Genomic DNA, 13,309 nt, shown 5'->3' with positions numbered 1-13,309 from the left:
AGGGGCTCGGTGAACAACTGTTCACCAGGTCGCCCTGGGGGAAAACTAGAAACAACAGCCACAACCGCCTAGAAGATAGTTTCAGGCTGAATATTAGGAAAAACTTCCCCACAACTAGGGTGTCCAGACTATGGAACAAGCTCCCCCCAGAGATGGTGCAATCATCTATCCTAGAGGTCTTCAAGAGAAGATTGGACGGTCACCTGGCTGGGACCACCTGACCCCAGATGTCTTTCCTGCTCATGCAGGGGGGCTGAACCCGATGATCCTTCGGGGTCCCTTCCAGCTCTATTATTCTATGATTCTACACTTCAGGAATGTGAAAAACTTAGCTCTTTCTTTTTGTGTGTGTGTGTGTGTGTGTGTGTGTGTGTGTGTGTGTGTGTGTGTAAAATATATAATATAAAAGAAAGAGCTAAGTTTTTCACATTCCCAAAGCATAGACTTTAAGAGCAACATCAAAAAACATAAGAATTGGCAACCTTGTTTTTTTAAGTGGGATAATACCACTCTCTGTAACCGAGAAGGCTTTGCAGGAAGTGTTCTGAGTTACAGCAATCCCCCAGACCAAACAGAAGTGCTGTACTTTTGAAAACTGTGTCCAGAGTGCCTATGGCAATACATTTTCCATCTGTAACACCAAGGGTAAGTGATATAATCACTGACATTTGATTATGGCCAAACAGTCACAGAGGCATTGGTTATGATTTCAGGTCCTTGTTTATAACTAAATAATCAGACCAAAGCTACCTGACTAAGGAGATAATCTTGTACCTGTAAAGCACTGTGCATAGGAGGAAAGGAGATACTAGCTGTGATTCTGAAAGGGCGTTAGATAAACAAATTACACCTGAAGTAAATGGGAGTCGAAAATCTAGACATCTATGGTTTATATTGTAACCACCATCTATTTGCATGATGTGGTGTCACCACCACAGACAGTGTTGTAGCTGTGAGAGAATGAAACAACTTCTCACTTACCAAGGAAGCATGAGGTAGAATAAATGTCTCTGCTGCCCAGCTGCCTGTCTACTTCCCTTTTCTTTCCAGAATGTGAGAGTTCAAAACCAGCAGAACAAACACCAGACGTTCAGGATACGCTCAGCAAAGATCACCATGCATACCACCCTCACAGACTGTTAGGGTTACAACACAAACCACACTGAGAAAAGCCAGGAAATACAAGGCAAACATGACCATGCAATCATAATATTGTTCCCTTAAATCTTTGCTGCAAAGTCTCTTACCCTCCCCTCAGCCAACTAACAGCAAGTACATACCAGATGAGTAATACAGCACAGAGGCCACTGAGATGGTGAACAGGAGTGCTGAACTGGCATTAGGCCAGATTTGATTAATCAGGGAAAATGCACTTTTGTATAACCTCACCCTACTGCTGTTGCCACTATAATGAAGTATATCTTGGCAACCATGAGGTTCCCAGCCTTTTTTAGGCTCCCAAGCCCCCCTTCTGTAACTTTTGTAAATTTAGTGGCACCCTCTGTGCGTGTGGTTTTCTCTCACACAAAGAAGATGAGCCATCCTGCCTTTGCCTTGATGTGTGAAGCCCAGGAGCTGTTCCTTGCCTGCCAAGCACAGGGGCAGGAACAATACTTACTGTACCCTGTCTGCAGTGATGGCATTGCCAGTCTGGGCTCTCAAGCACAACAGCCACAGCAGCTTCATGGTGTCCCTTCCCATCAGGCTGGGCTGCAGCAGAGCTTTCTCCTGCAGCCGCTTCCCAGTCCGGGCTCACAGCATCTCCAAACAGAGGCATGGTGAAGCAGTGCTACCTGGCAGAGGTGGCTGGGCAGCAGCGATCCCTTTAAAGGGATCTCATGCAACCCTGGTTAAGAATCACTGACGTAGAGCCAGGCACTGGTGTGGGTAAATGAGCTATAATACAGATTTTCTAATTTTAACTACCAATATTCAGTTCAGGACAGGCATAACTGAGATCCAGTTATTTTGCACAGTTAATTTGATAGAAGACTAGAATCCATTTATCCAGGGAATTGAATTCCCTTGGTGTAGAAAAACTGCTTGCTGGCATAAAGCTACCATAGGCAAATTCTGTACCAGGTATCCCTGCCCACACCACAAAGGTGTTGAAATAGAAGTCCGTTATGTCTATCCTACACTAGTACAATTTAGAGCAGCTAGCATAACTGCTCTAAACTCTGTTAGGGCTATGGCTGATTTAAATTAGCCTTCAGGATTTGGGGAATTTTAACCTGTTGCCTGAGACCCTCTGCCCTTCTCCCAGAGATCAGCTCTGAGCCTACCCCTGCCCACAAGTCAGTAGCCATGTCCTGTCAGTTCTTGCCACCTCTGCTGACCTAGCAAAAAGTTGCCAGTTTGTGCTGTGGAAAGTGACCACCAGCTCCCAACTACTTTAGTTATTGTTTAGCACAGAAGTTTGGATTCGATGTGTGTAGGTGTAACTTTTTAGTGTCTCAATGCTTATTTAACCCAGTTATCATGCCTATTTCAGTAATTTTGGAGGCGATAACAATATAGAGATTGTATTAATAGTATATATAGTTGTAGGTCTGCTAGTTCTGTTCTAATTTTGAAAAAAAAGCAGGGGCCATCTTTGCATTGCCAGAAAAGAAATAATTTTCTAAGAAATGTAAGTTAGCAGAGGTAGTTGTTTTAATTTTCACCTCACAGGTATTTCAAGAGGAGTTGAGAGGCTCCATTCCTTTAGACTTTGCAGCTAGGGAATTTTTAAACACCAACAACGTAGTAATTTTCTTCTTACTCCACACATAAAACAGTGATATGTGAACCTATCTTTCTTGTTCTTCCTGCTCAAAACTGGTGGAGTTTCATCCCCAAAACTTTACTATAAATCTTTATATAGTAAACACAAAACACTATGCACACAAAGCATTTCACAAACAAGCTTCAATTCTTTATTTTTATATTGGGCCTGTAGTCCATAAAATAAAAATGGGACCAACTCTTACTGCTCAGGTAAAAGTTTTAAATATGTTTTAGAACTTAAAAACTGTAAAATACAGCATACACAGCAATAGTGTGCTTTAAGAAAAACTTCATATTTCATTACATGGTTAGACAAACAGATGCAGAGCTCCTATCCTACAATCTTATTTCCAGAAAACAAACATTAGGAGCTTGCTATTGCACACTTATCTGCTTTTACTCTTTTCACTGTATCTTCTACACTGCAACATTTTGTTCCTGTTGAGATTTTCAGTTCATTGTTTTGTTTGTGTGCGTGCTTAGCAATGAGCTCAAGGAGGTTGATTAGAGCTTCTAGACTCTATGGTAACACAAAATACTTCAGCATTAATTGCTGATATACACTATAAGATATACACCATAAGATTGTTCTTGTATTGTTATAGCACTTCCTACCACAAAGGTTTGCAGGGACTTCACTGAATAACAGATAAATGTGCAATGCTTAGCTAAAAAAAATCACTTCTGCTGCTGATGTAATACAGCCATGGGTGGACTCGAAGAGATGGCAAGTTATTACCAGAGACCTAGGAACTCCGGTCATAGACCAGAATATCACTCCATTCCAGACAGTGCAAGTGAATCAACAGACCTATTGAGCACAAAGAGTTTCCAAATGGCTAAACAATATACCCCAAAATAATGGGATAATATTGGTTAGTCTGATACACAGTGCTTTCAGTACACCAGTAGCCAGACTATCATCTCCTTTTTGGTAGACATTTTGGAAAAGGAGTGTGCAGAAGGATTTTGATAGAGTAACATGATCATTTTGTAGATGTTTAAGGGAGCTCCTCCCAAACATGGAAGCAAGCATGAAGGCACTTTTTTTGAAAAATGTAACAAGTGGACAATGGAGGCTGATATTACAGGCCAGAATCCTGCCAGAAGCAGGATCTGACATCAAGAGTTAAAGAGAGAAGCAAGGCATGAACAAGCCACAAAGGGCCCTGAAAGTGAAAACAAGCAGCTTACACTTGATGCAATAGAGAAGGGAAAGTGAGGGGTGACATGGGCAAAGTGATAACCCAGAAGAGCAATCTTTGGAGTAGCATTCTGAGTGGCTCAGGGCAGGGTAAGAGCCAAATGATGTTGCAGTGAAAGTGAGGTGCAAGATAGTGAGCCTTGATTAGCTGTAGGAACAGCATTAACTTGGAGATGTTGTTTAGAAACAACCTGGATGTAGGGACCTGGAGAAGTCCCAGATAATAAGTCAAGCAGGTTACAGAAAAGATGGCAGGATTGGAACACTGTTGTTCTGTAAGGGTCCAAGGAATATAAGAGGGGCAAGGATTTGTTTTGGCAATACCTTTTATTGGACCAGTTGTATAGCTGGGAGAGATGTTAGATGATCTTTGAGGCACAAAGTGCCCTTGCTCAGGTCTGGGAAAAGGATGGCCACATTATCCACTGTGATTAAGGAGGCAGCAGGTAAGGCTTGTGAGGGAGTTTTAAGCGCTGTACTTAGCCATGTTGAACTTGAGCTAAGGGCTAGATATCCACAAAATGTCAGACAGCCTCAAACTATATTTTGAGTAGAAGACAGGTCTGGTCTGGAAAGCTTGCCACCATTTGGCCAGCTGCACCATCAACATGAAAGCCAACAAAAAACAAACAAAAAAAAGATGGAGTATTGTGAGAAAAAGAAGAGACAGCTAGGAATCCAGATCAAGATCAAGTCTGCTGGAAGGGGTTGGAAGAGACAGAGGTAGATGCACAGCAGTTAAAGAGTAGAAAGAAGGAGGATGTAATGGACTTGGAGCAACTTCTATGATTCAACCAAAACACAGAAGAAACTCCAAAATCTGCCACAAGGTGCATAAGAAAGGCAGCATCAGACAAAAGAATTCAGGTCTCAGAGTCAAGAGGCAAAAAACTAGAGAAAACAAAATATGAACGGTAGATGGAGGAACTCTGTAGAGCTTGAATTATAAAGCTAGAAAAGGGAAGGACAGCAGGAAGATGCACACAGGGTTAGGCATGGTGGAAGGGCCAGACTGGTTCTGGTCAAATTTGTCTCAAGGAGGCAGCAAAAGAACGTGAGGGTTTGGAATCTGGATTCATGCTGTTGTGAGGAAGGGGTGGAGAAGCAGGGAAGAGGTGCAGGTACAATCTATAGGAAATATAGAACAGCGATGGTGAAAAGGATAGGGAACATAAGGGGAAGGAGTAAGACAACAGGGGAGAATCTTGAGGGGCAAAAGAGAGTAAAAAAAGTTATGGATGAGTGACAGATGAAGATTACAAGAGACAAAATACTGTAAGGGTAGGTCCGTTATAGCTACATACAGCAACTAGATTAGGGGTGGATAATTATTTTGGCCAGAGGGCCATTTACAGAATTTTATGTGCTGCCACAAGTTGGGTCAGCACCTCTGTCCCCCCCGCCCCCACAGCTCACCAAAACTCCCTAAGTGGTCTCTATGCGCAGCTAGGATGGGGCTGCAGGCAGGCGGGGGCAGCATCCAGGAGTGGGACAAGTGGGCAGAGCTAGGTCTAGGACTGCATCAGGATCCCAGGGCAGTCACAATGCAGGGCTGGGGCCAGGGCAGAGCGGAGCCACAATCCACTGCCCACATGTCCCCGAGTGGAGAAAGTATTGAACAGAATTGGTGTGCATAGGGCTTGAATAATCAATAGGTACAATCAAACTACTTCTGGCAAGCTCTTAAAACCCATATGACCAAAAATTAGACATATACTCATATAATTCTGTCACTTTCAACATAAGGAAGAGAGCTGGTAGCATGCAACTTCTGAAGAAGAAAAAAAAAAAGTTACTTATGAAATAGGCAATAATTCTTGTGGGTGATATCTTTCAGTTTGTGCAACTGTGTTTTGAGATTTCCAGAACTTCCATTCTTTTAAATGAAATGTAACCAATTTCTAGCAAGTTTGCTTTCTAATATGACATTTAAAAAAAAAAAAAAGTTTCTACAGCAGTTTCCTAACCACTTCAAACCACACAATTACTAAAGAGGAACAAGTTTACCCTGGATTTTACTCCAGACTCTGTAGTAAGGAGCTGACACAACCAGCTCTCCCAAGTTAGCTGGCCATGTTAGGTGTTATTACAGCACTTGGCTGCTAGGTGGCCAGCAGTTGAAACTGAGCAAATTCTTCCTGAGAGAGCAGACAGCATGCTTTTCAAGGGGTAATTTCCCCCATGTATTAGTCTGTAGCACAGCTGTACTTCAGGTCTATTTTTACTGTGTAGTGAAGTGTATAGTGTCCATACCCTGAGTTACCTTTGTACAAGTGTTGTCACAGGACAGGTTAAACTGAAGAAAGCATGCATAAAGCAGTCATAATGATGAAAAGCTGGGGATAGTTTTGTATCTAGAAAATGTCCTTATTCCAACAGCCACAAACATTTATTCTCACTGTATCCTGCCCTCATATGCCCTTTCCTCCTGCTCAGGTAGCTTGTTCCAGCAAGGATTATTCTGAACGTGTGTTGCATTGTAGGGTGCTGGACCATAAACATGAGATTCCTTTCAAGGTTCCAAAAATTGCATAAATAGCAAAAACCTTGAAAGGAATCTCATGTTTATGGTCATACCTCTAAAGGCTGAACCCACTGTGTTCTCCTTCAGAAGCACACATCTATATTGGTGCAGTTTATAGGCATGCACATGTTTACTGGCCTTTCTAGCAAGCCCCTTAGTTTCCAGATGTTTGTCTTTCTAAGCAGACAACATCCTAGTATACTTACCACCAAAAGTAGGAAAGACTATTTACCTGCCAGAAGGTTCAAGTTTTCCAACAGCAGTTAACGCTAATACTCAAGTCAGCAGTAAGGAGCCAAGTACCTTAAACTGCTCCAGAGAAATATGAGTCAATATCTCAGCAGGGCAAATAAGGCATTTTCTCTTATCTTTGTTTGAGATGTATTTGCAATTAACCTATTATATACTGCAAGAGTAATGAGGATTTCACTCAGTGTTTTGTTAACAAAAAGTGCTTTTCAAATGGTGCTCATTTTCAGAGGAGCACCTTTATTCCAAGACAAAAAAGTTCTAAGAGACTTCTGGCACATGCAGGAGTTTCTTTACCTTGCAATGTCAGCTAAGTTAGCCTCACTGAAAAAGTACCCAGGACTTATTTCCACCAACAGATCTGGAGGAAGGATCTTTTTCATTAATAGCAGATAATAGACAGTGAGAAATAGTATTCCAAAATTTTAATCAACATACAAAAATAATGTGGAAAAAACCAAAGTTCTTCAATAGAAAATATTATATTATTATTTAAATGTCTTTGATCTCTAAATTTGTTTAACAGTAATCATTGCAACTCTCGATGCCCAAAGGGAACTTGAGTTATAAAATAACTCTAGATTTGTCCATTCACAATATGTAAAAGGAGTAACATTTTTTTCTACCTTTAAACCTTTGTTTGCCATTGAACAGTAACCACTTCCTTGTGAATGCTCTGTCACTGCTTACTAAAGCGTGTTCAAAATCTGCCTTAGCTGAGCTGTAAAGAGCCCAATGGGTAAGTTTTCAAGGGCACCGGTGCCTTGTCAACTCTTGTATAACAATCAGACCAAGCCCCAACCCCTCAAAAAAAACACAAAACTCACCAGTGTCATTTGTATTCAAAAAATCAATTACTGTCTTCTGGAACTGCAGTGTTATAGCTCCTCCAGCAAAAACAGAGCAACCTATATGGCAAAGAATACTGGTCATCCAGGTTTAAAAAACTGTGGTACAAGGGCTTTCCCCCCACCCAGTCCACTGTTATGTATTCTTTTGCAAACTCAGTCTTCTGTTGAAAAGCAGTCTTCTTCATCCCTCACTTCTCTGTACTGTTTTGATGCCTCCCCCTCTGGTTCATACTTGATCATTTTAATATTCAATCTTTCTGCCAGCTTTTGTGCTGCAAGTTTGGCTTGCATCTCCTAAAATAAAACAAAACAACACAAGAAGACCACAGTGAGAAACTCAAACAAGTTAAACTAAAATTTAAAAATCTGTCATTTTAGTTTGGATGTCAAAAATGCTACTAGAAGAAAGCGTCATCAAAATCCCCGTAACTCTCAATTATGCTTACTTCTGGGATTAAACTCTGCAATTCTAAAGATATCTGCTGGGGGAAATGAAGTTTAAAAAAAAAAAGTTAACACACATCACTCCACCAAATTAAAAATAAATGGTTTCACATTTTTTTTTTAAAAGCATAAGCAGCCACTCCCTGCTGCTCTTCTCAGAGAAACTCCAACGCTAGTGGAAGTTTGCCCAATAAATTTAACAGAGAAATATCTGGCCCACATATGTAATTATCCTGCTTAGATACATTGCTAACTGGAAAGAACAGTTTTACTGGAAACTGAGGCCTGTTGCTACTCCAATAACTACTTTGATTGCAGTTTCCCAAATGTATCAGTCTCCCTCTCTGGAACAAATCAGAAGATGAATTAGCAAGTGTTCATAAAATATTAACAAGCAACATGCTGAAGCTAAGTGGCCCAAAACTAAAAAGACTTTACAAGGAGGACCAGCAAATAACTATAGCTACTTCCACATTTTGAATGTCAGATATTCCTTTTGTTATCATCCATATGAATTTTGATCTCAAAAACAGAATTTCAGCAACTAGTACTTTTGTTAGAGGGATATACAGCTGGAATTCAAACTAGGAGGTAAAGAGCTGAAATTGCACTGAATTTATCATTACTACATACAAAGAATTTGCTGCTTAATAAACAGCTCTAAAAAAAAATTAATCTGAGAACATGGTTATAGAAAAAAGTGCATCTAACGTGAACAAGAAGGGGAGTCTCAGTTAGTGTACTGGTATCAAAGGTGTCACTTTTATACTTTAGCTGGCAAAAGACAGTTATTTTCTAGACCAAACATTAGACATCAGCTCATACCTCATAAGCTTCTTTTTGTTTTATCTGAATTGCTATGGATTCTTCTATGGATAACAACTGAGCAGGCACATGGTGTAGTGGTGGCAACCGGGCTGCTGTGACATCATTCAAGTGTTTCTTATCTCCGAGTCGTCTTTCTTCAGCAGAAATTGGAGTCCCAGGACCTCCAGGTGAATGATCAGGTGAGGAACCTTGAGATGACCCATTTAACTCAGACAGTAATCTAGAAGCAAAACAAATGTGAAGCTGTGATCCATATTTGCAATGCAGTTCAATAAAGCTTCACAAGTCTAGAAACAGTGGTTTATAATACCGAAAGGCTAGCAAAAATTAAATGGGCTCTGTAGCAGGCTGGGGTAGGCCATATGTAGCAGAGACTGCAGCTCAGCTGCAGGCAGTAAGGCAAGACTACATGCCTGCCTAAGGTAACAGGCTGCAGCCCAGATGCAGGTGGTAAAGCAAGACTGCATGCCTGCTTAGGAGGACTAAGCAACTAATCAGCAGGGATCTGGGGTTTCTCCATTTGCATGAAAAAAAACAAAGGTTTTCTGTTTTAAAAGAGAAAAATCTGAGAAACCACAGGTTTCTTGCAGGCTGGCAGAGATGTTGCAGGTGGTAAGGTAAGACTGTATGCCTGCCTAGGACTGAACAGCTGAGGAGGATAACTGGCTGATTAAGAGGAAGTTAAAAGCTCCCAGGGGAGAGAGGTAGGAAAGAGAAAAGGCTGGGAGACAGATGTCAGCACTGAGCCAGAACATTCACTCTGTATCTGAGAAAGGACTGTAGGGTAAGGGTTGACTCTTTACTATTGATGTCTTTGTTTGTGTAATGATTTATGATTGGTTGTACCCTGTGGAGCAAGCTGGCCCCATACAAATAAAGAGTGTGTGGTATAAACAGATGAACTGTTCTAATCTCTAAATGAGACCATATAAAATAGTAAGCTATAAAGCACTTATTTTGGAAAAAAGCCAACTAATTTCCACAATGCATCAATAAATGAATACAACCAGTTTTATTAATGCAGGAAAAAAACCTAGGGGTTAAGTAATCTTTCCAGTGCTGCACAGGGAGGCACTACTGTACCTGGAATTAGACTTTAGGAGTCCTACGTTGGTACCAACCTATACAAAACACCACCAATTTCTATTAAAGCTTTTGTTGGAATCAAGAACATGTTATTTCAGAAACTGCTCCAGCAGAATCATGCCTTTAAGTATAATCTCTTTACACACATGAATTTCTAATACAACTGTAAAAGAATAGCTCGTCACATACCACATCTCCCTAGCCCAGCTACTCTCCTTACTGCTTTCTTCTACAGTTACTCTTCTATGGAGTGACAACTTTAGGTGAGTGCTTTTAGGTGGCTGACAGTCTTGTACTTCCATATCCTTTGTATAAGTCTTACCTAGATTATGGTCCTCTCCTCAATTATAGATATGCATTATAACAATTCTTCTCCTACACATAGTATAATATTGTAGTTCTTAGTCTTTGTAGACTAGAGGCAACTGCAGGAGAATGCTAGCTTTTAGTTTTCACGCTTTTCTTGCTTGCAGAAAAATGGATGTTTTTCTGTTGCAAAGAATTCATAAGAACCACAACTACAGATTTCTATTTGCAATTGGTTTTTCTTCCGAATTACATTTGTAAACTTAACAATGCTAACATTATATGGTACCCTGCAGCACTGTGGCACCCTGGTTAAGAGTCCCTGGCACAATACATTTAGTAAAGCTACCAAACTCAGTCCTATCAGAACTAGAATTGCAAGTTAAGGGGGAAAAAAGGGGTATCATTACCATAAGTTAGTTACTCTTGAAAACTAACAAAGACATTTCAGTAAGTGGCACACCTGACTCAAGTAGAGCTCTGGTTGTCTAAAATAGTAACAATGACCTCTGTTAACAGAAATCTAGATTCTGAGCAATCCTGAAAGATGACCACCTGCTATCACACTTTAAAAGTAAACCTGAAGATTTGTTAATTGAGCAATTCCTATGTAGCCAGGACAAAAATAATTAAGTACACCAATACATCAGTCCAGATCAGCACCAACATAAAGAAAATTGATCATAATCAGAAGTCTGCCTAATGTGACCAATTAATTTGGCCCATTAAATCCCTGTGTACAGCCCCACAGCTTAGAGCTGTACACAGCTGGTAAGTCTGGTGGGGTGGAAGGGGAGGGAAGGGGGTGGCTCCTACTGCTGAGTGCTACTCTTCCAGGAGCCACTGGTCCAGTGCTTGTCTGCTCATCGAGCGGCTCCCGCCACTGCTGCTGCTTGTCCAGGACGGCATGTACCCAGGATGGGGCAGGCTGGGGCTAGGGCTGTGTGGGGTTCTTCCTCCCCTGCCCTGATCTGAGGGCACATGCCCTGGCCATGCCCCCACCCCCAGATGAGTGGTGGGAGCAGCAGCAGGAGCCACTGAACGAACAGGCAAGCACTGGACCAGTGGCTCCTGGACAAACAGTATACAGTAGCAGGAGCCCCCCCACTGTTTTATACTACTGCTAGTCTTGATTAAATTACTTACATGTTTGTTTTAAATTTAGGTTTTTTAGCTACTGGGTTCTTGGCTCTTGACTCAAGAATTTCAATGTAATGCAACTTTTTGGGCAGTTTCGTATGCAGGCTTCCAAAGGGATTTTCCTTGACTGCAGAAACATGCTGTTCTTTTTCTGATGTTCCTTCACTGTTATCCCCATAAACAATTGTGAAACTTTGAAAGGCATCAACTAATGCACTGCCACTGTTGCCTAACGTCTCTGCAGCACCTTCTGTACCAGCCACAGAACTACTTAGAGATATCTGTTGATCAGTTTTCAGCAGGCTGGCTGTGGATGACTCTGGCCTGATTTCATTTCCAAGTGGGACTTTTGTTGGCCTTTCTACAGAGCTTTTGATTTCATCATTTTTCCCATGACCCTTCTCATTTTCAGAAGCTGCATCTGTGAGTCTTTGTCTGGTAAGTTCAGCTTCCTGGTTTTGCAACACCACCTTGGATCTATTTACACTAATAGAAGAGTTCTTGTTAATGGCTGCAAATGCTTCATTTATCAGTTTGTTCTCATTTAGCTTGCTTGTATTAGTTTCGCCTTGTCTTGCCTGAAACTCCAATCTCACAGTAGACAGCAGTTCAGCTGTCCTTATTACTTCTTCCTCTTGTGCAATAACGTGTTTGAGCTTTTCAGCAAAATCGGAGATCTTTTTCCCTTTGTCTGGGAGTCTATTAATAAACTTCCTAAAAACATAAGAAAAAAATTGTGATGACTGAACAAAAACACTTCTGGCATACACATATGTAATATCAGTTGGATGAAGCCAATGGCTTCATAGAAACATAGTATAACTTTTGTGTTTCTCTGAAAGCATTACAATACTAACAATTGCATGTCTGTGAAGTCTGTAACCTTAGAGATTCATTGCTTTAACAAAGACAGTAAATAGTTTTCCCACACCACTAGAAACCATTACATTTTTTTGTTTACAAGTGGTACAAATATTTTATAATGATTTAAAGTCAGACGTGATGAAAGAGAAATACAAGACTGAAGTGTGCTACAGTTACCTTGGGTGACAAAACCATCAGCTTATGTACAAGCTAAATAAGTCACTTCAATTGCAATCCTGACACCCTGGACCAGACTCCATGCATTTGGATTGTCCTAACAAAGCTATTAGTAGCAAACTAATTACAGAAGCACTTTTGGGAGACTGTGTGCAAGGAGCTGAAATGCTGCGATTCTGACAACACTGATTTAATACTCAGTGGTAGCTCATGCCAAAGGACAAGTTATTTAACCGACTCCACAGAGAAATCAAGTCAAGCATGATTAAGTCCATCTGTGTAGCCCACCCTATACCTGAAGAGAGAGACCAGGCCAGCACACCTTTCTGGTGTAAATACATGTTATCCCAGCAAAGGAACGTGTGCCAGCTCCCCGGGCAAAATAATTAGGCTACCATCAAAGTGTTTTTTCTAGCAAAACTGTCTTGAGCTGATGCGCAAGTAGTGGCTGCACCCTTAAGTCACTGCAGCCAGGGACCAGTCCAATGCCTGTGGGGCACAGCCGTAACTGTGCCTGGGGCAGGGCAGCGATTTTCATTGCCAGCATGAGAGAGGAGGACTGAGGAAAGAGACCACTTATACTCCAGGCCAGCTGGGCCCCAGCTCCCCAGGCTCCTTCTGCAGTTTCTATGGGCTGGCTTGGAAAGCGGTGACGCTGCTGGAGCAGGAGGTGGACTGGTCCCCTGCAGCCCGACACATCCATGACTGCCTGGGGCGGCCGAGGCAGCGCCGGGCAACCAGACTCTTCACAAAGGGCCGGGGGGCAGCCGGAGGCCGCATCGCCGCGCGGGGTCCGCTCCTTCCTCCCCCGTTCCCGGGGGCGCCGCCTCCACCGTGGACCAGGGCCCGGCAGCCGGGCGCCTCCCT

General features: G+C 41.9%; 1 protein-coding gene across 1 annotated transcript in view; it reads right to left on the bottom strand.

Moving 5' to 3' along the window:
* Positions 1–7,317: 7,317 nt before the first annotated feature.
* Positions 7,318–13,309, bottom strand: part of LOC109288320 (myocardial zonula adherens protein-like) — a 114,671-nt gene continuing 108,679 nt past the window's right edge. Inside the window, exons 13-15 of the mRNA XM_019503828.1 lie at positions 11,408–12,115; positions 8,867–9,089; positions 7,318–7,891 (exon numbers count right to left, since the gene is read on the bottom strand). Coding sequence (XP_019359373.1) covers positions 7,751–7,891; positions 8,867–9,089; positions 11,408–12,115 — 1,072 coding nt within the window. The 3' untranslated portion in view covers positions 7,318–7,750. The remainder of the gene's footprint in view (positions 7,892–8,866; positions 9,090–11,407; positions 12,116–13,309) is intronic.

This window comes from Gavialis gangeticus, unplaced genomic scaffold (genome assembly GCF_001723915.1).
Source record: "Gavialis gangeticus isolate Ggan-Ray unplaced genomic scaffold, GavGan_comp1, whole genome shotgun sequence".
Lineage (NCBI taxonomy): Eukaryota > Metazoa > Chordata > Crocodylia > Gavialidae > Gavialis > Gavialis gangeticus.
This window is presented reverse-complemented; position numbering and strand designations above follow the sequence as displayed.